The 23,074-nt window shown below is 41.7% G+C and overlaps 4 protein-coding genes across 11 annotated transcripts in view; 1 reads left to right on the plus strand and 3 right to left on the minus strand.

Moving 5' to 3' along the window:
• The window catches only part of LOC121189002 (serine/threonine-protein kinase WNK2), a 39,923-nt gene extending 39,278 nt beyond the window's left edge, over positions 1 to 645 (minus strand). For all 4 annotated transcript variants that reach the window (XM_041048994.1, XM_041049011.1, XM_041048985.1 and 1 more), the window contains exon 1: positions 89 to 645. The gene's annotated coding sequence lies outside the window, so the exon portion shown is untranslated. The remainder of the gene's footprint in view (positions 1 to 88) is intronic.
• A 517-nt stretch (positions 646 to 1,162) lies between these two features.
• Positions 1,163 to 9,248, plus strand: LOC121195853 (ninjurin-1-like). Its single transcript, XM_041059543.1, has 3 exons — positions 1,163 to 1,207; positions 6,483 to 6,720; positions 9,106 to 9,248. The coding sequence occupies exons 1-3, from the start codon at positions 1,163 to 1,165 to the stop codon at positions 9,246 to 9,248; spliced, it is 426 nt and encodes a 141-aa protein (XP_040915477.1).
• A 2,134-nt stretch (positions 9,249 to 11,382) lies between these two features.
• On the minus strand, positions 11,383 to 16,601 carry LOC121195712 (caspase recruitment domain-containing protein 19-like). Of its 5 annotated transcripts, none has more exons than XM_041059353.1 (6): positions 16,387 to 16,601; positions 14,758 to 14,903; positions 14,473 to 14,629; positions 13,693 to 13,761; positions 12,492 to 12,557; positions 11,383 to 12,262 (listed from the first exon to the last, which is right to left on the minus strand). In XM_041059353.1, the coding sequence occupies exons 1-6, from the start codon at positions 16,391 to 16,393 to the stop codon at positions 12,150 to 12,152; spliced, it is 558 nt and encodes a 185-aa protein (XP_040915287.1). In that variant the 5' UTR covers positions 16,394 to 16,601; the 3' UTR covers positions 11,383 to 12,149. The 5 variants fall into 5 exon arrangements, with proteins under 5 accessions (XP_040915287.1, XP_040915279.1, XP_040915295.1 ...); XM_041059345.1 differs by having other exon boundaries at positions 11,383 to 12,265; XM_041059361.1 differs by having other exon boundaries at positions 11,383 to 12,265; positions 16,372 to 16,601.
• Positions 16,602 to 16,783: 182 nt separating this feature from the next.
• LOC121195702 lies at positions 16,784 to 22,408 on the minus strand. Its single transcript, XM_041059335.1, has 5 exons — positions 21,813 to 22,408; positions 19,888 to 20,082; positions 18,707 to 18,854; positions 17,944 to 18,108; positions 16,784 to 17,821 (listed from the first exon to the last, which is right to left on the minus strand). Exons 1-5 carry the CDS (start codon positions 21,895 to 21,897, stop codon positions 17,482 to 17,484), a joined length of 933 nt encoding a protein of 310 aa, XP_040915269.1. The 5' UTR covers positions 21,898 to 22,408; the 3' UTR covers positions 16,784 to 17,481.
• Between the last annotated feature and the right edge of the window lie 666 nt (positions 22,409 to 23,074).

A 23,074-nucleotide genomic window follows, 5' to 3' on the forward strand; every position in this document is an offset into this window, starting at 1 on the left:
TTAAATTGAACCCAGCGTCCAAGTAATAATAATTAGTCTTCAAACACTCGCACAACAGTTGCATTAAACAAGAGGTGTGGGGACTTACCTGGCTCGAAAAGCGAAGAAACACGAGCACACAACCTCGGCTAAACTCACGCTAGCTACACACGGCACACACACAAACCTGCCAGGTCCGGTGTCGGGAAAAGCCTCGCTAACGTTAGCCGACCGTCCACGACAAAAGGTGGACTTTAAAACGCCCTATCTGCATATTATTATCCCCATTTTCACGGACAGGCGCTACAGCCCCCACAAACGAGCCGCAAACAAATTCAGGTTCAACTCGGCGTTTGCTAACTGAACACAGACCCCATGCTGACGAGAATAAAAAAAAAAACCGGACGAATACGTTTTATTTATCTCCTTTCAAGTCCTCGCATCCCTGTCTTTCTCCCTCTCCCTCTTTCTCTTTCTTCCGTTGCAGATACAGCAGCTAAAGATGCCGAGTCCCTCCGCTGCCTCTCCGTGGCTGCTGTATGCGGAGCCTGCTGTAGTTAAAGAGCAGCCGGGCCGCTTTAAGACACGGGGAATTTGAGTTCGCCTGTCGTCCCCTCGAAAATTAATTTACGCGTACAACTGTTTTCGCTTGTCATCGTCTCTTCCCCCTCGTCACGTTAATACACCGGTGAGGGGCACAAATGTGTTTCCCATTCAGCTCGCTTGGTTCCACGCCCCTGGTAACGACCGGGGGGGGAGTAGGTGGGGGTCGTCCAATCACACAGCACACTGGGACACCACAGAGAGCCTGCTGCTGTACTGCTCAACAGCGAGGGTGACAAACATTTCTCATGAAAATACCAACAAAGACTGCTAACAGTTAACGCAATAAATGACAAATCATCTGTAAAAAAAAAAAAATCACGCCCTATAGATCAGTTACTTGTCTCTCACTCTGAGCTGAACAGCCACATGCACAAGACAATTTTCTCAAAAATAATAATAACATAATCACTGTTGTTGTGGCACCATAATAGAATAACTCCATGCGTATCTGCTACTATGATCAGTGGGCTATGCCTGCAGGGCCCGTCTTCTCTTCCCATACAACGGGATACTCTTTGCAGATCAGTTTCTCAGAGCTGCAGCCTGCAGGTGAGGTGCAGTAGCATATGCATAGTAAATGATGAACAGCAGCAGCAGCAGCAACAGGAGAAGTGGGACTGAGGTAAGATATTTGAGACTTCTTTTTTTTTTTTTTTTTTTTTACAATTGCAATAAACAATCTTGCAATGTGTCCAATAAATGAATGGCACATTAACAATATAGCCAGGATGCAATATTTCTCAAGAGTTTCTCATTCTTGTTTTCTTGCAAAAGATTTTGAGTGGAGAATACATAAAATAAGTTGCATGTTGGGTACATAGATACATGATCAAAACAAATCCAAGAAAGTGCCAAACAAGTGCACAGAGTGGACTGAGTATTAGGTAAATACAACTGAATTTAGTGCAGCAGTCATGCAATAAATACTAAAGCTGTTCAGCTTTGTCAAAGGGATGCTGCATCGCTGCATTTTAATGTAAGGTGATCATGTTAAAGTATCCATATGAGGTTAAAAAAAACTGTAAATAAACTCTGCAGAACAGAAATTGTGCATAATGCTGAACACATTGCATGTCCAAATAGAAACAATCAATAAAGGAAAAAACATTTAAACAGAAATCTTCATGTCTGTCGCAGGCATGTGGGGTCAGATGACAGTCTGGTTCAGTTGAGGAGTGAAGCATTGTTGGCACCTGAGTGACCTTATAAATAATGAATGCCATCCTTTGTTTCCACTTCACTGGCCAAAATGTGCACACACAAACACAAGCACACACACACACACCCACACACATACACACCGTTGTACTTTTACGTCGTCCTACTGCATGCCATGACTAGACTGTTGCAGGACAAGCAGTGTTTATTATGGTTTATGTGGCAATTGAAATTGCCATTTGACAATTAATTGCAATATACTATAGTTCAGAGCTGCTTCCAGTTTTACAGGGCAAAGAAATGGACTTCACTGTGTCATCTCCACAGTCGCTGTCTTAATAGCACCATTTAATTTCAGATAGATGTTTATGTGTGTCTGTGTGTGTGTGTGTTTGGGGAAGAAGGGAGGAGGAAGAGAGAGATACCCTGGCAGCTACAGAGATACTTCCTTGTGACTGTCAGAGCTCAGCCAACAGATGCAGAATGTAATACCCTCACGCTCGATAAAATGAGCAATTGGTCTCATTTACAATGTGTCTCCCACCAGTGTGAGTCGATAAGAATGGAATCAAGCCACGGTTGTTTTGCGGAGTGAAGATCTTATATGCACACTTTCCACAGGCTTTTAATATCTGTTCCTGTGTTCCACTGAAATCCAAGACCAATCAGATTCCGTGTCAGATTTCAGTAAAGCACTAGCACATTCTTGAACTTGTCCTTTTGTTTTATGTTTTTTTTTTTTTTTTTTTTGAACATCAGTAGGTTTTACACTGAACACTTCTTTTTCTGAGTGCCATAACATGATAGAGTATGATCTGAAACAGCCGTGTTTGCTTTGCACTGTGTAAGGCTGTAAAACTAAAGGCCCTACAGAGAATCGTGGAAATTAGATTTACAGTTGGGTCGATCCGCATCTGGAGGAGGGCCAGAGTTTGAGGTGAGTGAGAGAGTGAGGCTGCTGAGAGGACATGATGGATGGAAAGCTAGAAAGTGCTGATATGCAAGAAAAAAAAATGTAGAAGGGAAACACACACCCATGCAGTTACTGATGCGAGTTCATTTGCTTTTTCATCATGTTGCTGAACAGCAACTTCAATTAACTAAATAATAAATGCAGGGTCTCACCATGTCCTGAGTGGTGTCTTGTATTGTTGCAGCAAAGGGCTTTCTGCATGACAGATACAGAGCTTAGTGGTACAAAGCAGTAGTCATGGCGTACTTTCTCAGTAACTGACATGCAGGAATGTAGCTTAACTGTAATCAGTAATTGTGACGATGTGGGAAAAGGGGAAAAGTTTAGGATTAGGTGTGCAAGTTGACTGAGTTCATTTCTTTTGCTTGGAAGTCGGCCAAAACCTTAGCCTGTATTTGAATACACAGTGAAAATAACTTTTTTTTTTTACGGTTTAGTTAGGTTTAAGATTTGGGTTCAATGTCCAGAATTTAGAGACTGAAGACTCTCCAGCTGCACTATAGCTCGTTATGGGACAGGCATAAAGGTAGCTATTTATGATGGGGCACAGTTTTATTCACTCACACGTGAATCAATAGTGGGTGAATGTGGATGTAAAGAAGCAGTCTTTTATCTGTTTCCAAAGCACTGCATGAATCAGCACCAGTTTAAATCTCTCACCTGCTTTGCCTGATCTCTCCATGTTTTAACTCCAGGCCCCTCAGTTTTTCAGCCCAGTTATTCCTCTCCATTCCCCACTGCAAGTAAAATCTTGTGCATTTTCCATTTTTTGTGCCCAGACTGGAGAACACTTAACCACCAACTATCAGATCCTCTCTTCAATTTACTTTTTAAATGCTCATCAATGTACATCTTATCGCTCAGTCTAAATAAAAGTTATTGATTGTCCATATTTTATCTGTCATGTGTTCTTTGTTCTGTGCTGTGTGTTGAAAGATGGGATTATAATACGAAAATGTTAAATGTGAATATTTTCTATAAATTATTTATTATCAAGTATTTGTAAATCTAATTATTAATTTAATTATTAATTCATCAAGTTATTCAAATTATTAAATGCATCTTAATTTGTTAGTATAGCAATTTGGTCAACATTAATCCACTGAAGAGACCCTCTATAAATAAATTGACTGTATGATTTCCTTTGTATCACTTTGTCTTACCCTCATACTGTAACATTAGTGAGACCTGATGTGAATCTGCAGAAGCAGGATATGTGAAATATTACTACATGGATCTATCTGTTATTCAACTGCGATGCATAACTGAGAGTTAATGCAGATTCAAACAACTTTTCTATTTCTAACCGTCTTCCCTCCCTCCTCACATCCTCCTCCCCCCTCTCTCTCCTCGGTGTGTCCCCTGAGTCTATTTCAGACAAGGAATGCAGTGTGAATAATTCATCACAAAAATAAGCATTGAAACCCAGGACCACTGCAGACCGATTTCCTTAATGAGAACCTTTCGTTTTAGATTGTGCGAAATAACAATAGCTCTACAATGACTGGGTGACTGACAAGCTCGCTGTTTTTTCATACGGAGAAACCAAAGTCAATGCAAATATGCAAATGCGGTTTATCTTCTGTTTTTCAATTAGAGGTATTATCCAAATGAAAGGTTGGATCAGATGTATCCTGTAATTTGGGTTTTTGCATGTGTAGCATGTTTTTTTCCCTCCACGTGACAGTACAGTGTGACATACCATGGCCTATATTCACTTTTTGTCCTACATGTCTCCTCTGCTGTGATTAGTTATTGTCCTATGTTCTCAGCCATATAATATGAGTAGACAGCAGGATTAATCCTGACAAAAAGCTTGAACTGAGTTGGTGGCCTCTGAATCTTGACCCAGTGTGTACACAATACGAGTATCATGTATACGTCAAAAAATGTCACTCTGTTGGTGAATTTTGGAGAAAATTCATCTGCTCTGTTTCTAGACATACTGACTGCACGTTTCCATCCTGTGATCTCACAACAAGCATTATCTCACTGTGGTCTGTTGACTCGGGGATAAAGGGCTGTCTTTGAAAAGCCTGTGTTAGTGTTTGAGAGCAGAATGGCTGACCCTGACACGTCATGACAGTGTGCCATTTGTGGCGTTTGGCACAAATCTCAGTCACAAGGGTACTACACAACACCACACTGCTTTCACCCATTGGAATGTAAGGAAACATGTTCTGAAGAGCTGTTTACCAGGGGTCGTATCACAGGGCATTATGGCTCTGAGTAAAGCCCACAGAGACATGTTTTTAAGGTTTGCTGGATGTTGTCAGGATGTCTGTGCAGGGTTCATATGAAGCCATGCCAAATTATAAAATCTAAACTAATAGCTACGCTACCGGATGAAGAACTTGGCCAGTGACACATTTAATCCATGTCCTAAAAAGCCACAGCTTATTAAGAGAATTAAACACAGCCTGCCCAATAGTTATCACAGGAGAGGAAAAAAACTCATCAAAATAATTACTGCAACCAGAGAACTAGCTCTTCTTCAACCCCCACAACCACACCTATGGTACAGTGCGTACTTCCCCCTCATACATCAACTTCACCATGCCAGCTGATTGTTGTGAATCTCCTAAAGACATTGTAATTCAGCTGTAGCCTACCCTGTAGCAAATTAGAGGGTACAGCTCCTGTTTTCTCCCCTTTTGTCTCTATCCCTAGAGCAGAGGGAAGACAGTTTGTACCAGCTCTGCGGTTTGGTTAATCTCTGACAAACTATGCTTTCAGCAGCTGCAGGGGTGTGTTGTGAGAAAAGGGGAAGGCTTTAGTGTTGAGGAAAAGACTGTGAGCACTTCTGATTATTTCATGTTCACAGAGAGTGAAAAAGTTTTGGCCTTAATATGACCGAATCTTCAGTGATGGTGCTCGAGTGATAGCCAGGCATCACTGAACAGTGAGTCGAAGTGGATGTTCATTCAGCAACAGTGCTCCAAAAGAAGATGTTTTTTTCCTCATTTATAAAAGAGAGCTATTTCTTATTTATCAACAAGTCGACTTTTTATCCATCACCTGGTGGGTCAGTGTATGTTTTTCTCTTTACGGTTCAGAGTCCACTGGGTTGGAGTGGACACACACACACACACACAAAACCTAATCTTTTGTTACATAATCATCACCCACACAAGAATCAATAGGTTATAAAAATCACCTTAGAATTAACACTTTTTTTCTTAAATGTTTTAATGATTCGTCACCTGTTGACCACTCATAGAAAGGACAGAGCCTAAATTACTCTTCTCCTTTCTAAGTTCCCACGTAGCGTATGTAATATAATGAATAATATATTGTGTGTGTGTTTTTGTGCATGTCACCGGCTGCTTGATATATAAAATGTTGGTACTGAGAAACTGTCACAGAAACCAGGATAAATGAGGTGAGCATTTGAAACTACAGCTAGCAAGAAGCCTTGAACACTGCACATACTGACCTCTTCATGTTCACCACCTTTTAATGGGTCTTTTACCAGTATGTCAGTATCTCTTTGCTTTGGTAATGCCTCCATTTCAAAGGCCATTCTTCTGTTATAGCTGCTTGTTGTGCTAATTAGGTGAGAATGATCACCAGATCCTCGCCGTCAATGCACAGGAAGCACAAAATTACTGCTAGTCTCATCAACATGCTGCCTTGTTGGTCTAGTGGGAGAACAAAACGCAGAACAGAGCATGTCTGTCTGTTTATTTCTAGGCATTCTTCTCTGACGCGTTATCTCAAAGCCATGAACATTATCTCTGTGCCAATTACTTTCTTCTTTCCCCAGGCCTTCCACCCAGATGCTTGGCCCAGCAGCCCAGCCCCGCTGAACATGAACCACTATGCCAATAAGAAGAGTGCAGCTGAGAGCATGCTAGATGTGGCTCTGCTGATGGCCAACGCCTCCCAGCTCAAGGCTGTGCTGGAGCAGGGGCCAAACTTTTCCTTTTACACCCCCATCGTCACCCTAATTAGCATCTCTCTCTGTCTGCAGGTCACAGTCGGGGTCCTGCTTATCTTCATAGGTGAGAAATTAAACAGAGTCCTTTTGTTATACCAGAGGTGTCTTTTTGTTGTCTGGCAAGCTCCATTTCTTTCAACCAACCTTCACGTGCCCTTTGTGTTTCATCACCCCCCATCCTGTCCTTCAGCAAGATTGAAGACTACCATATGCCACCTTTTGCCCTACAGTGCATCCCCCCTCACCAATGTCAAGTCCACTGACTCCTGACAAACAACCCATTACCAGCTGGACTCTAGCTGTAACCATGGCAACTGGGCCTGACACCAGGTCAGAGTTCATTTGCTTTTAGTGCTGCTGTCAGCACTTGTAGGAGTCAAGGGAAAGGAGGGAGGTTGTTTTGGGGTTTTTTCTGTTTCTTTTCTCTCTTGTTGTCTTGGAGTAAACACAAATGGCCAAAAGGAGAACACAATTAATGTGCTGGATATTCACACACCCAGAGATTCAACCGGAGAAAGTCTGGATTTAACAGACATAGCTGGGGTTAAGCAGCACAAGTTCATTGCGATGGGGAGATGAGTTAGGATGAGTTGTACCAGTTCAGGGCTGCAGTTCTTTTTGCTCTGACAGTCTGAACAGCAGGTCAATGAACTTTAGCCAGGTCACAATGACTCATCTCAGCTCTCCAGGAGGAGTAAATAGAAGAGTATTTGTCAGTATCTTTTCCACACCTGAAATATAACCACACTGTATATACTATCTCTCTCCCCTTTCAATAATAATCCAAAAATAATCACTTATGAGTCAAATATTTTGGGACACACCTCCATGAATGTTTGGTTTGGTTTCACTTTGACCTAAACTTCTTTTATTTTTAAATTTTAAGATTTTCTACAACATATATGTATGATATTAAATATTTCCCAGTTTGTTTTTTAAAAAAAAAAATCATAATAGTAATTATTATAATCAATCATAATTAACTGTAAGACAAGATTTGCTATGCATTTTAAAGGATCACGTGTCAGAGAGAAGGCTGGTCAGCATGTGAGAGGCATCACACTTTCATGAATGCCTGCCCCCTTTGAACCCCTCCATCCACCAAATCCTCTGACTCCTGGCCCCCCAACAACCTCCACCCCCTTGTCTCCCTCCACCAGAATATCAAACACATCTCATTCTCATTGCTCTTTTCATTCCTCTTCCTTCAGTTTCTTTTGACTGTTCTGAACCCCGCTACCCTCTCTGCTCTCGCTCCCTCTCCCGTGGATCCCGCTCTGTCTAATGGAGTCAGTGGCGCGTGATGTGAGTGGCCTACATACTTCCCCCTCCTCCAACCCCAACCCACCCTATCTAAGGCAGATCAGACACACACGCACAGCCAGGATGGGTCATTACACTGTTTAACCTTTGGTAGTCACACACAAATACATATATACATGCACATACACAATAACATGCTTGTGAAGCACATCTTCTGTATACTCCCTCCTACACACACACACACACACATTTCCCTGATCACACCTTAGTTTTGACATTACTCAGGCCAATCCCTGTGATGATGAAGATGACAACTTTGATAAGCACATAACAGTTATCACAACATGGATTATTTGTTTTTGTGTCATCTTGTTTAGATCAAAGTCTCAAAAAAAGCACAAATGAAATAAAACTGTTATACAAGAAAAAGCTTCCCTTGATCAGTTTTTGAATAAAATATTTTGAATTGAACCAATTTAAATTAAAATGATTTTGTAAAATATCATTTGTCATCTACTCTGTGATCTTTGTTATATAGTAAAATGTTAGTGTTTTGTAGATCCTATGAAAAATGCTATTTAGTTCTTCATAAAATCGTATCAAAATCAATATAGCATTCTATGTAGATTTTATTTGCAAGGTTGTATGAACTGTAATTATGGTTAAAAAATTTGATGACTTGATGGGTTTGAGGGGTCTAATGAATTTAAGAGCTAACAAAGTGATATGCTGGAGGAGGATTTTCCACAACCTGGCAACACAAAAGTTGTTTTTATTAATAGATTTTATCTGATCTATAAAACATTAGTAAATGATTGGTTAGAGACATTACTTACAGCCTGTAAACCCTTTATAAATGGTGCCTTATTAGAAAGTGGTATCTAAAATGGTTTTGTGTTCCACTCATCTGTGGTTCCAAGAACTACCTGATCAGTGAAAAAGTGAATCATTTTACTCCTTTATCCTCATGTGCCCTTGTCAAAGTGAAATATTTGATATGCCATGGACATGTGAGCTCTCTGAACCCAGAATTAAGTACATATGGATTTATGATTGACGGTAAATCTGTGTGTCATAATGAGTTGGCTTGAGTCCCAGAATAAAGTAAATTGCTGATGTTTTATTACACATTCATTGAGTGTGTGTTTGTGTGTTGCTGAAGTTGGTTTCCTGGCTTTGTCCACAGTTCGATGGAACCTGAATGATGAGCAAAAGCACCAGAGGCTGAACACTATGGAAAACTTGGCCACAGGCCTGGTTTTTATCATCGTGGTAGTCAACGTCTTCATCACAGCCTTTGGAGTCCACCGGCCAAAGCGCAGTGACTGACCAAGAACACACACAGGTATTCTGTCTATTTTTGCTAGTCACATAGATTCTTTATTTTCACCCTCTTTCTCTGCCCCCCTCTGTTTATTCAAACAGGCCTCACTGTGCAGTTTGTTTCTATAGACATCCATGTTGTCAGCATGTCTTTGGTCCTCTCTTCTCCTGACCTGACCTTCACAATCCCCTACCTGACCTACAAACACACTGACCTCTCCAGGCTCACAGAGAAATTTCCACCGGAAAACAGCTCGAACTAAAATCCAACCATTTTCCTTTTACTAGAAAATCATTGTCCTGCATTGCAGCAGGCACAGAGAGAAAACAGTGAACAAGAGAGAAACAAATTGACAAAGTGGGTCTGGTGTGTAAACAACACAACATTTGTTCCTAGTGGACAAACAGGAAAGCGGAGACAACAGCAGTCAGGCACATGTGACCTCACTCTGTCTGTCTCCTTCGCTGCCCGAGAGTGACCCCAAGCACTGGCCAGACACAAATGCACAACCACAGCCACACACACAAATGCTGACAGATGAACAGGCTTCAATTTTTAATCGCACTGATGACGTTCGAACAAGGTGTCATGGTGCTTTTCCAGACAGCTCGGACCAGGAGGTTTGATGGGTCTGCTGAGCACATACATGCAGAGCAGGGTGTGCCTCATCTGACTCAAAACTGTGATCCGCCTCCATAGCTTCAACCTTGGCGACACATCTGTCCTCAGCCACAGGCGTCATGCCTAACATTCAATTATAACAATGTTTGGTTGTGCCATGACTCCCTGTGCTATGAGCAAAGCTGGAATGTGTCTGTGGTTCTCCGGACCAACAGCAGCTGGTGAGTCAGAGTCAACACAGCACAGACCCCAGCAGAACTGCTTGTTAAAATGGAAGCCTTAATTAGACTGTGTTTCAGCTATGTCACTGAAACCCCAATTAGAGCCCGAGCAAATGCTCATTTTATACACTTCACTGGCTTAACACAAGAACATGAAAGCAGTGTTCCACATAATTATCTGCTAAATACCTGGAGAATATTCATGTTCGCATCTATAATTTCTTCAATGTGATACTGACAAAGCACCTTTCAGATGACAAACCAACGTCACAATCTTATCCTTTTCCTCCTCCACAACTATCATTGGTAACCGTGGAAACAGCCAGACGAGCTGAGAGCCAGATTGATGACACACACAGCTCCACTCAGGGCAGATCTGTAGACCGATAGATATACATTATGTATATCTTTGGCTCCTATACTTCTGGCTGCATCCCAGTCCTGAAGTTTAGCAAACTGGCTCTGCGGGAGGTCAAACATCCGAGGATGCTGATGATCAATGAAGACTTTTACGTCTTGTGAAGCAGCACTATTAATAGCTCTGTCTCGTGGGAATGTGGATGCCAGGATTCAAACTGAACAATCACCCTGGTGACACTTCCAACCCCCTTTAGCACCTCCCCATCCCTCCTCTCTCTCTCTGGCTCTCCTCTCTCATCTGTTGCTCTCTCTTTGCAGAGGCATCAGAGGCGGAAAAGTGTTGCTCAGTGCCACAGATCTCCCGAGATCAGACACCTGAGCCCTCCTCCAGAGCTGTACCGTACATACCATTTTAGATGTGGCCATTTTCCTACTGATTTACTATTAGAAACTTGAAAGGGCTTCAAGTGAGTATGGAATGCATCCACCCTGCACACAAGTATTTCCTGAGCAGTCAAGTAAGCATCATTTAATGTAGCATTTAATTCAGTTCACTTCACTCATTCAATCAATTTGATTGTCATTATTAATTAATGAGGGCTGTCTGTTGCTCCCAATTGTCATTGTTGTAGCACACCAGAACATTTTCCATCATCCTTGTTTCCCACTTTGGTGCACTGAATGAGGGAGCAGTGCCCTCTAGTGCATTTACTGATACACTTCAGTCACAGAGCTCAATATTGTGTCATCATCTCCATTTCATGTTGACAGATTGAACAGTCCCAGACACGAACCAAGGGAAGATAATCACTGTACTGATTCTTACTGTGAATTTGAAGTATATTTGAAGCTAAGAAATTATTCCTATTCATATTTCTATGAATATCTCTGTCAATTGTTTGGAATACTAGATTAAAAATAAGATGCAACTCCTGGAGATGTCAAAAATATTATGTGTTTTATTTGAGCAAAAGCTGAGCATTGTTTTAGTGCACTTTTGTCAGCAGATTTTAAAAAGTCTCTTTATCACACTATTAGAAGGCACTGAAAGTGGATAAGCTGGTGAGAATATCTCTTGTGCATTTGAGAAACTGTAGCTTAGCACATGTTTACATACACAGCACTGTCACATTCAAGTTACTTTGTTGAAGCCCCTATACACCAATGTGCCTAATTAGACCTCTTCTCAGGACAATGCAGGTGTGTACAAACTACACTTGATTGACATGCGGAGACTGTGTAACTCTTCATTATTCTTAATAGTACACAGAGTTTGGTCATGACAAATAATTGAGAGCAGAGGTCTAATCAGCCAGAGTAATTAAAAACAACTTTGTGGGCGTGCAGTCACAGTCAGTTAATATTATGCTTAATTTTAGCTGAAAATGTGACTGGAATAATTAGCTCTATACACACAATACATCCAGGCAAGACTCATACATAAAAGTACTATGAGAGAACATTTTTTTTTTTTTTCATTTCTATGAGATCTCAGGTATGGGAATGACAGATGTGATAATTTTAGCCTCTCAGTGTTTAAAAAACATGTCAGTTAGTACTTGTTTATTTAGATTATGTTCAATTTCAGAAAAAAACTCTATACCTCTGAAAGTGTGTGTGAGTTTGGCACAGCAAAGAAGCAAATTTCATGGCTTGTTCTTCTCACAGGGCTAGTTTTTAAGCATTCACGGCACCATAACAGCCTCAGTTTTTCTGCTTTCCAACCTCAGCATATGTAATTAAAACATCTTTAGCACCTTTACTGAGTCTTGCTGCAGAGCAGTGAAGAAACGGACCGGTACATCTCAGTGTCTCACCTTCTGTGGATAGAAAAAGTAGCATCAAAAAGTTTTAAGAAGAGTGGAAAGAGTAGTTTAGACACGGTAAACACAAAAAGAGTGGAAAATAAGTTTTAGATGTAAAATAGGACAGTTAGACGGGCTTTGGGTGCTTTTGTACACTGGTAATCCTCAATATTCAAAAGTAATTTCAAACGCCCTAGGACACTTATGTCTGACAGCTTCTTCATTATTCTGTATGACTCACCTCCGTAATAGTAGAGCATTGCAATACCAACTACAAAACTGAAACAGCTCAGGAAGAACAGTGGTCCTGCCGAAGGAAAGAGAAGAGATGATGTTCGCATCAGTGACTATCACTTATAGTGTTTCTCCTATAAATAACAAGAACTAAATAACAAAAGCAAACTGAAATATCCACTAGTATATGGCAAAAGTCAAGAGTCCAGAGCTGTTCTGTGTAAACACACTTGTCTTGTTGTTCACAGACTAAACAAGCCTTCATTTCTTTGTATGATTGGGAGTCAGTGTCTCACTACATGAGACTGATGACCCATTTCCCTGCTGACATACCTTTGACCTAGTGGACGTGCCGCTGACTGTTCAAAGGAATGCAGGACAGAGGAAGCTGTTTTGGACAGTGGGGTGGGTGGGGGGTTTACACGTGAGCTTAACTGACCCACAAAGCCAGAGCCCTGAATGTAATGGGATGATGAATGGTGGAGCACTGCAGTGCAGTGGGGCCCACATTCTGATTCTAGGGGTTAAAAGGTTCAGCAGACAACCACATTTGCTGAAGAACAATGCTTAGTTGGGGCTTAAAGAGCTTATCTGAGGATCAGTGAGGGGTACAGAGGCACCCTGACACACACTCACACAAACTGTAAGACCACAGCTTTTTAAAAAGCAGTCATGTAGCCAAATTGAATGTAAACAAGTGGAGTCAAAAGGCAGATTAACAACTTGTTTCGGCCCATTAACAATAAATTACTATTTACGTTGCACTACTGTCCACCATTTCCCAAAGTATTTGTTTTGACAGTAACTCCTGACTGTCCACCCAGCCACAAGTTTCAGTTCCTACCAGTATACAATGCCAATACTTTGTGTATTATCAGTTTCATTGTTTGTTACTTCTGCTGTTGTTTTCACATAAATCTTTGTAATGTGTGTTGAGACACCCTTGTGTGACTTTAAATAAAGTATTTAAAAATTCAGGTTTGAGAGATGGCTGCTTACAGTAATGAATTTAAGAGCTTTGTTGTTAAGTCGATGTTGCATCAACATGAAAAGAGTTCCAATATTAACATACTGTTCTAAAATAAAATTGAAACAGATCATCAATTGTATTGTAAAGTATACTGTACATAAATTATAGTATCTGAACTAAAATTTGTGAAAAACACTTTTATCGTCCTTTATGTTATACCAGCACTCAAGAGATTTACCTCTGTCATTAAGTACAAATCGCTCTGGGTAGACTGCCACACTGTTAGTCCATTTTGAGTCTGCCGTCTCTACAACAGAAAGTGAAAATGGTTTATTGGTAAACACCACACTTTAAATAACAGCCTGTAAAGTGCTAGATCCACAGTTTAAACTGCAGTCCAGGCAGCACATTGGCTTCACTCAGTATCTTAAATAGGATAAGCCTACATGAGGCCAGGCAAGGCAAATACACAGCAGGGAGTCCACCATTATTGGACACCAAGGAAGTTGCTGGTGTGATTTACTGTCTCACTTAATACATACTGGAGAATATAACTCGAGGATAGACTTACGGATAGATATACTAATACATACAACACTACTGGTGTAAGCAGAGAGAAGCCTTTCCAGTTAAAACCAGTGGAACATTATGCAAAATGATGAACAGATGGTTTCTGAAACCCACAAGATGATGTGTTTGAAGAAAGGAATAGGAATATTCCACTTTCATATTCAATTTCAGATTAACACACATTTTTGGAACTTCGTGGTTTTATTTACCAGCAGAAACAGTTTCTTTTTTACAGTTAGTGTGCTATATATAAAACCTGCTCTCCTCCTCTCTCAACACTTAATTTTATCTCCCCACTGCAAAGTATTTCTGCACTGAAGTACATCTCAAAAATACATTCAGTTGTGAGTCTACACGTTGTGTGAGTACAGAGCACTCTCACCTGACTGCAATTATATATTTGGCTATCTTCACTAAAAAACCTGAGAAGACCTGCTGAGTGTTTTACCTCTTTGTTTGACTCTGGTTGGCAGGCTGGAGTAGATGTCATCAGCATGAATGTGAAGTCCTCTGTAGAATTCATGACACGCCTCATCCCCCTTCCCATATAGGTGCTTCAGGAGCTCAGCTAACCGCACCTCGGTGGGTATGCTCAGGTTCCTGAACTGCAGAGAAACACAAGCTGAACTGAATCACTGCACATACCTGCACAATACGTTCGTGTTCCAATGATGATGACAACTGAAAACGTTTCTTTTTTTGTGCGTCGTTGGCTTATGTTATCTGTAGTGACCTTGTGGGCTTCCTTGTCACTGAGTATCTGGGGGTAGATCCTGTTCAGCTGCAGCACAAGTCTGTCAACAAGTTCAGTGTCCATCCTCTGATCTGAGCACAGGAACTGGGCATCCCGCTGGAGCTGCTCATGGTAACAGTCAATGTCTAATCAAAGAAGACAGAAATGACAACATTAAAGTTGAGACAAAGTTCAGAACATGCGAAAGGTCAGAGACAGGCTATGACCCTGTGCAATTAGAGCAGGTTACAAAGCTCCAATCAAAGGTCTGCAGATTTTATGTCTCATCTTAAGTAGTTTCTTTGTAAGCTGATCTTGGCATCAGCCCTGCTCTGAAAATAAGTCACTAAGAGGTTTATTCTCCCATTTAGAAACATGAATGCACTTGTTGCAAAACTGTCCATTTAGCCACACTTTAATTGAATAGTTTAATGCTAAAATCAGGTCACTATAATGTATGAGTAACATGACCACTATGCTCTGGTATGCATAAATAACAGATGTTAAAATGGAAATACTGAGAGGCCTGCAGGAAGCACGTTAAAGGTGCTGGTTCAACTTGATGGTTATTCTTTTGAGGTTGTATTTAGTACAAACTTTTAAATAATACAGTCCCTGATTTCACTAAAGTGCCAGTTGGAAATAACATATCTCACATTTTCCTGTCAACTCACCATCAATGTCAATCCCAACTCATTTTGATGCTTTAAAACTAGATGCTCAACACTGGGGTACCTGAACAGTGAGCAGAGCGGATAGTAGGGAACATTATGACCAAAAGGTGATGTACAGAAGTAAACATTCAAGTGTCTTTCAGTTAGCCTTGGTGAGGATTTGCAGGAGCTGTTGATCTTTGCCTGCACAGTTCTGTGTTTAACATTTCTCAACAGAATTTCAGAGAAATTTCTTGTGCCACATTACACAGGAAACTTTGTGTTTGCAGCTGACCATCAACATCCCGTAGTAACAGTCTGGTGTTACATTCCATTATCCAGTTACCTCTGATCTGACTAGTTTTTCCACTGTGCTTTTTTTGTTTTTTCCTTCACTCAAAACAACCAGCAAAATCTTTAAAGAAAAAGAGAATATCCTGCAGTAAACAAATTATGTAATATAGCCAATAGTTTCAGCAAGATTAACTTACAATGCCTCATCCCAGTGTTAAATGTATGAGAGTTCTTTATGAAAGAAACAAGATTCTTAGACCAAACTCCAGATCTGAATGCGACTGACAGAAGAAGAAGCTTAATCATACATATCTTTAATAAAGGGCTGGAGAGCCCTGACGAAAATGGCAGCCCGCAAAGTATTAAATAACAGGGTGTAAACAGACCTGTCTATCAAACTGCTCCTGTCTTATTTATAGGCTGGATGTTTGGATAGAAAATCCAGGCTATTTCGAGTGGTGTCAAGCAGCGTCCAAACACTTCCTCACATGAAGCTGAAATTAATAACACATCGCTAAAGCACAGACTACACTTAAAAACTGTGAATTTAATGCAACAAGTGGCGCACCCACACAACACCGAGGGGCGATCGCCGATCCTGTGCCTGCTTGGAGTCAGCGCGCAGAGTTTTGCTGTAAACGATCCACAACAAGACAAAACATCTTACCCTCGATTCACAAACCTGTCATACTGACAAACAAACGGCGTGCGGGACTCGCTTAACCGTCCGACAGCCTCCCCGGTGGAACTTCCTGTTCTCCACGGTGTGACGGTCCCTGCTGTCCCATTACATCAGCACGCTCGACCGCTGCGCCGCCCTTCGCCGCCTGGTGCCACATGACTGACCTCAGGGCCACATGATGATTATCAGGCCGCAGACAGTGACGATGGACTGAGCTGACAGGCAGATTAACCAGAGCAGCAGCAGCAGCTAAGCTTTCTGTTGCAAACACTGAACCAAAGAGGTGTCACTTATCATTTTATTTCATCCCATTCTTCTATTTATACTAATGACTTAACTTGATCAATTAGGACAGGCACTAACAATTATTATTATATTAATAATCTCTTGCCTCTATGCTTTCAGTAATAAATTCACCATTTCTCTTGAAATTCCTGCATATAAGCTGCAGTACATCATTACACAGAACAGTCAAAATCACAGTACTGTTGACTTGTAAATTTGCATTGGTCCCTCAGAAGGAAATGTACACCATTTCTCTCTTTCCTTTGCAATACAGTCTCACTCAGTCTCATTAAAAGTCTTTAATTGATTTACATTCCTTGAAAATTTATATTTACATACACGCCAGTCCAGTGATTTCCAGTTGCTCTCCTCCTCCAACAAAGTGGACTTTCCTGGCCTGAAACGACAACTTTCTCAGCTACCTTCAGTGTTCTTTAAACTATGTCAACATGAACACCTTTTCGTTAACCTCAGCCTCGTCACAACAATTTAATTTAAGCTCAATTAACATCAAGAAGATCCCTCGACCTTCTAATTACAAGGACTGTCAACCAGCAAGGCTGGTGTCCTAAAAGTGCAATGGCTTTCCCTTTCAGACAGAGGGCAGTGTGCCATCACAGTTTACAAAAGGCACATAAGTCTGTCAGATCAGTATGCCTATAGAGCCTTCATACTGTGTACAACGGCAGACATAACAATTTCAACAAGACCAGGAATGTTCAGTTATTACTTCACGCAGTCCACGTTGACGCTATTTGGTGACTGAACAAGTTCTTGACTGATGGTGTTCATCTCCTGTGCAATGTGTCCTCACACTGATATAATCCTTATGGAGAATTCTTTGGCAGGGTTTATGTTCCTCGTGTTGGACTCTTCCGTGGTTGATGGGTTCACTCCAGACAAACTGCTCTGCTGTCTTCCGTACTGCCACACCAAACCAGGCCCCACTGCTGAGATCTGGACCAAGTCTGGGCTTGCAGTTTGACAGGAGGACAGTGGAGGTCCAGGGTATTGGGGTGGAGCAGAGATCTGCGCCGATTCTGGCTTTCGTGGTAAGAGAGGCTGATCGTAGTCGTGCCCCGGTAGAGCAGCAAGCGGAGCAGAGGGGCCATATGTGCAGGCAGGACCATAGGCAAACTCCTGATGACATCTGTGGAGGAAAAGACAGGAGGATGTGTCTTTAATGCTTCTGCTGGTCTGGATGTCTTCAGGGACACTTTGATTTTTGTCCCCTCTTCTCAGCATTTAAGCTAAAGTCAGCCCATGTCTCACCTGCAGGCTCGCATGTTGTCACACATGCCAGGGTTCTGGGTGTCCCACAGAGAGAGCAACTTCTCCTGGGTGTTGTTGTTGTTGTTCCTGCCTTTATGGCTGTAGCGAGACCTGTTGTCCTCCTCATGCTGGGCATGCTCCTCCCACTGCCACATTTCTGACTCCCTATTAAAAAAAATAAATTTAAACTTTCATATCAGTTTTTGATATTTCCATCAAAGATATATTTCCTCCCTAAAAACCCTCTGATGGATGCATAAACAGTAAACACTCGTCCAAAGTTATGTAATTATCCAATGTTTCATAAAAAAGAAAAGATTAAAGAAATGTATGCAGTAGAACTTTGTTTTTTCCTCTTTCCTACCCCATTAACCATCTAATGACCCCTCAGATTTATCTTGGGACCCTTTGGAGTGAGTTTACCCCCCTGTTTGCAAACTACTGAACTAAATTACCTAACTTCATAAGGCAGATAAAAACTAGCTCTACCTCGACCTCAGCTGCTATTGATGCACAAGATGCATCAATATTAACAGTGTAACAATGTGATGTAATGCAACATTACAGTACAACAGTACATCAGTGTACTTTTACTTTTGTATATTTTAAGTACTTGTTGCTGATAATACATATCTACTTTTACTTAAGTAGGATTTTAAATGATGGACCTTTACTTGTAATAGAGCACTTTTACGTTGTGGCATTGGTATTTTTAAGTACACGATCTGGGTACTCCTTCCTTCCCTGTTTGCTTCTCACTCACCTCTTCTGCTTTTTCCTTTTGTCCTCTTTGATGCAGTCAAGCAAACAGCAGGTGATGAAGGCCATTGACATGAAGAGGATTATGGCTGAGCTTACAATGGATGCCAACACAGCCACACGGAAACCATAGTCCTCAAAGGGAGCCAGAGCTGGAATAAGAGAGAGGAAGACTGTTGACTGATTCATTGGCTTTATTTCCATGTCATGCGCTCAAAGTATTAGACAACTGCAATAATCATGCTGCAAAATCTGTATTTAACAATTATTTTCCTAACTCAAATACCACAAGAAAAAAAACGCTATCACTTTGCTCTGTGGTTACAGATAGGAAAGTCTGCTGCACAGACGGCTTAGATACATCACAAGACTTTCATTATTGTGTAAGTAGAGGAGGCTGGCAGAAATAAAAAGTCATTTTGCAACAACGTGCAGTTGCCAGCTCATCATGGAAAGGACAATAAAACAATAAATTCCACTTTTGATTTCTCTCAGTTTCACATCAGACAGCTTCTTTTTCCCCAACGATGACTGCTTCTGAAATATAATTAAGATCCTGCTCACACTTTTTCCACTCACTCATCGAAATAATGACTAGCAGTGCACCTGTTTGAAAATATTCTTGCTACCTGCATTAGCATTAATATTCTCCTTAAATTAGCTTTATCCCCAAGCAACAAATTATTTGTGTTCTTGCATAATTTGGAGCATTAATTATTACAAGTCAAATACTGCCTCAAGGATCTTCATGTAGCATTGCCCACAGCCACAATACCTATCACATAATGTTTAATATATATTCCATCTCTTCAGAATAATGAGGAGACAGACAGTTCAGGGGAAGTTTTGCAGTCACTGCAGTTCTTCCAGTAGAAGCATTTGGAACATTTAATCTGCACACACACACACACACACACACACACACACACACACACACACACACACACACACACACACACACACACACACACACACACACACACACACACACACACACACACACACACACACAGTTATTTCACTACATTCATGGGGACCCATCTTTGACATAATGCATTCTCTAGCCCCTTACCCTAACCTTAAGCGTCACAAACAGAATAACTAACCCTAACCAGCATTTTGGTCCCCACAAAGCTTTCAGACCTCACAGGTATAGTGGGCTCTCGGTTCCCTGTTTGTACTTACGTTTACAGTAGGTCTCCCCCACCCAGTGGGTGCTGTTGGGGCCCATGACACATGTCAGCTCTCTTCCGATCAGTTTGTGTTTAGCTGGGCACTGCAGGGAAATGACTGTGCCCACATTGGTGCCATTACCCTGGATGATCTTTTGGGTTCCCAAGGCAGGCAGTGGGATCGGCGTGCACTGAGCCTTGGACTGACCTGAAAGGGAGAGTTGATGGTCAGCTGGTCCTGACTGAATTATACTGCAGATGTTTGATGTGCATTAATCACCAAAAGTTCACCCTAAGTTGTAATACATGTATAATTCATGTATCCACAGTAGAAATACAGAATTCAAAGGGAGCACAACAACAATTCCAGGTGAATAGTATGAGCAACAGAAGAGAATGGAGCACTGCAGATGAGATTCAGAGTGGAATGGGACAGTCATTCCACAGCTACTGAACCCCTGCAGGGCGTGACAACCCCCCCACCTCGCAAATAACACCCTGGTGGTGTGTTGCATCGAATTTTAACAGTATTGAAGCATGTGTGATAAATCATTAAACAAAAGGCCTGCGAGGCTGGTGGAAACGCACAGACCATCTGGACCAATGCTAAACAACCGGTTATCATACAGCACAGCACAGCACAGTGCTCAGCATATTACAGGACGGGAGGCCTCAGCTGTCTGGCACAATGAATCTACAGCATAAGTATCAGTATCACTTCATCATGACACAAGCAGTTGGAATGAAAATAAACACAATGACATCGATTTGGTGATTTCCAGCAGAACAGGGAACGAGAGTGAGATCAGGCCCAGGAAAAGTGCAAAAAAAAAACTTGTTTACTCCGGGACACCTGCGACTGGTTTTCACTAAAAACAAAGTGGCAGAGAAGGGATTTTTAAATGTGCCTCTTTGTAGCACCTAAATGAGGGAAAATACTGAAAAAAAAACGGGATAGTGAAACGTGGTGAATTTGTATGACCACGAGGGGAACGAAATCACACCAAAAGTCCACAGGAGTTCATCGACAAACAGAAAGAAAGAACGTGAAAAGTCTTTTCTTTTAAAGAATTACAGTATCTTATGTTTAAATTTGAGCCAAACTCTGGACCAGACTCAACTGGGATAATACACCCCTAAAGGCCATTAGCATTATCTCACCATATTCAAGTTTATGTAACACAAGGACGCACTTCATTGCCACTAAGCAGAAAGCATCACTTTTATGTAACGTGTACGCGTGTGGCTTGAGCGTGCGTGTCAGACGCCCAGCTGTGCATCTGTGCATGAATTTCGGGTGTTTGAGCCACCGGCGCTGCCTCCCCTTTTTCATTTCCTCTTTTTTTTTTTCTTTTTTTTTTTCTTTTTCTTTTGAATCTGGAGGAAATCTATGTGCAGGATGTTCACTGAATTTTCTGTCAACCCCACCCTAATCTGACACTAATCCAACATACATGCTTGGTTTTGTGTGATGTGAAATGTATTCATTGATCACACACTGATCAATGAGAAGCATCACATTATATACCTCGACTATTAGTCCTTAAGCAATTATTAGGAAACTGCTTTCACAACAAATACTATCAGCCCAAAAAGAGACACAACGCAAGAGGAAATACTGATCTAACATTTAGGTAACACACACACACACACACACATGCACACGCACACACAAACACACGCGCGCGTGCACACACATTCTATAGGCTATGTTGTACCGATCTTTAGGGCTCAGTGTTTGAATGAGGTGCACAACTTGTAGATGCCTTCAAACAAAATATGTTAATGTAAAACTCTAAAATGCAGGGCTTTAGTTGTCTCGAGAGAAGAACTGAAATAAGTGCAAAGTGCCAAACAAATCTCCGACCCACACACAATAACCTACACGCTCCACTCCAGTGTAAATCAGACACCGTTTGATTTGTCCCTCTGTCTTACTTGCGTTATTCCGAAGACGGTCGTCATCTTTGTTCGTAACATCAGTCCTGGACACATCTGCTATTGAAGCTGTTGCCGCTGACATGGTGGTGACAGACGGACGTCCCCCCGCCCCCCCTACCCACCAAGTCCACTCTTTTGGTTGTGTGTGCGCAGCGGTGTTCCTCTGTGCCCGGTACAGCGTAAACAATCCCGGATTCCGTAGCTGGACTCGAGCTTGAGCCTCCTCTCCGTGTGATCTCTACCTCCCGGTGCACACAGCTTGTCACCCACTGAATCCTCCCACAATGTCTCCTCACAGCAGCACTCACTTACTCTAATGCCCGCTTCGGACGGCGCGCCGTGCTTACTGTCGCACGAGCGGATGAGCGCTCGAGAGATGAAGCGCTCGGTCGAGACCTTGTTGACCGAAGCAAAAATGACTGTGTGGATTACAGTAGGTCAGGTCAAGTTGGATATCACATCTGCGCTTTGCGGGCAGGACAGTGATAAGTAACTACGGCAGCGGTAAACTGCGCTCTGTGGGCAGGACGTCGCACCTCTGTTCTGCTTGAGCCTATCAGGGTGTGATTTTTCAGACAGGCGCTAAAATAAGCAAAACCTACGCAAAGCTTATGAATTTAAGAAACCTGAGGAAGTGATGAGAGAAAGTCTCTCTCTCTCTCTCTCTCTCTCTCTCTCTCTCTCTCTCTCTCTCTCTCTCTCTCTCTCTTTCTCTCTCTGCGTGTGTGATCCTTCATCTGAGCCCAATCAGTGCTGTTTATGAGTCATACAACACAACATACAACTGAAATTAATATGAAAACTCCCTTCTTCTCTGTAAGTAACCACACCGTTAGCTGTACTACACCTCTGACTGTTAAGAAGTCAGTTTTCACTTCCTTCCCTGTTTTGCTGCGTCACGGTCAGACCAAAGGGCTCACTTGGTGAGGATCTGAATCATTCAACTGTGTTGTACTGCTCTGTTTTACTGACACTCTTCAAAATGGAATTTAGACTAGTCACCATCAACACACTTTACAGCACAGAGAATGAGCAGATAGCTTGAACTGGGGCCTCATTACAAAAGGAGTAACCATGTTTGCTATAGGTGGAAATATAATGAGGATAATATACTGTCAATGAAACAAAAATAATCACTGAAGAAAATATCTTATGTGTTTTTCTCCACTCTTGGATAAAGGCATTAAGGTTGGTAAGTCATTCAACACAAACATAAAAAACTACACAGGTGACATTTTTCCAGCCCCAACAGCAGTGTT

This window comes from Toxotes jaculatrix, chromosome 2, assembly GCF_017976425.1.
Source record: "Toxotes jaculatrix isolate fToxJac2 chromosome 2, fToxJac2.pri, whole genome shotgun sequence".
NCBI lineage: Eukaryota > Metazoa > Chordata > Actinopteri > Toxotidae > Toxotes > Toxotes jaculatrix.

Excerpts from the sequence above, each read along its gene's own strand:
- LOC121195853 (XM_041059543.1), top strand. The coding sequence starts at position 1,163 with ATGATGAACAGCAGCAGCAGCAGCAACAGGAGAAGTGGGACTGAG. Across the intron at positions 1,208-6,482 it reads ACAGGAGAAGTGGGACTGAG|GCCTTCCACCCAGATGCTTG; the intron begins GTAAGATATTTG and ends TTCTTTCCCCAG. Across the intron at positions 6,721-9,105 it reads GGTCCTGCTTATCTTCATAG|TTCGATGGAACCTGAATGAT; the intron begins GTGAGAAATTAA and ends CTTTGTCCACAG.
- LOC121195712 (XM_041059345.1), bottom strand. Across the intron at positions 13,762-14,472 it reads AACCAGAGTCAAACAAAGAG|AGACGGCAGACTCAAAATGG; the intron begins GTAAAACACTCA and ends TTTCTGTTGTAG. Across the intron at positions 12,558-13,692 it reads ATTTGTACTTAATGACAGAG|GACCACTGTTCTTCCTGAGC; the intron begins GTAAATCTCTTG and ends TTCCTTCGGCAG.
- LOC121195702 (XM_041059335.1), bottom strand. The coding sequence starts at position 21,897 with ATGTCAGCGGCAACAGCTTCAATAGCAGATGTGTCCAGGACTGATGTT. Across the intron at positions 20,083-21,812 it reads CCGTCTTCGGAATAACGCAA|GTCAGTCCAAGGCTCAGTGC; the intron begins GTAAGACAGAGG and ends TCTCCCTTTCAG. Across the intron at positions 18,109-18,706 it reads AAAAGGAAAAAGCAGAAGAG|GGAGTCAGAAATGTGGCAGT; the intron begins GTGAGTGAGAAG and ends TTTTTTTAATAG.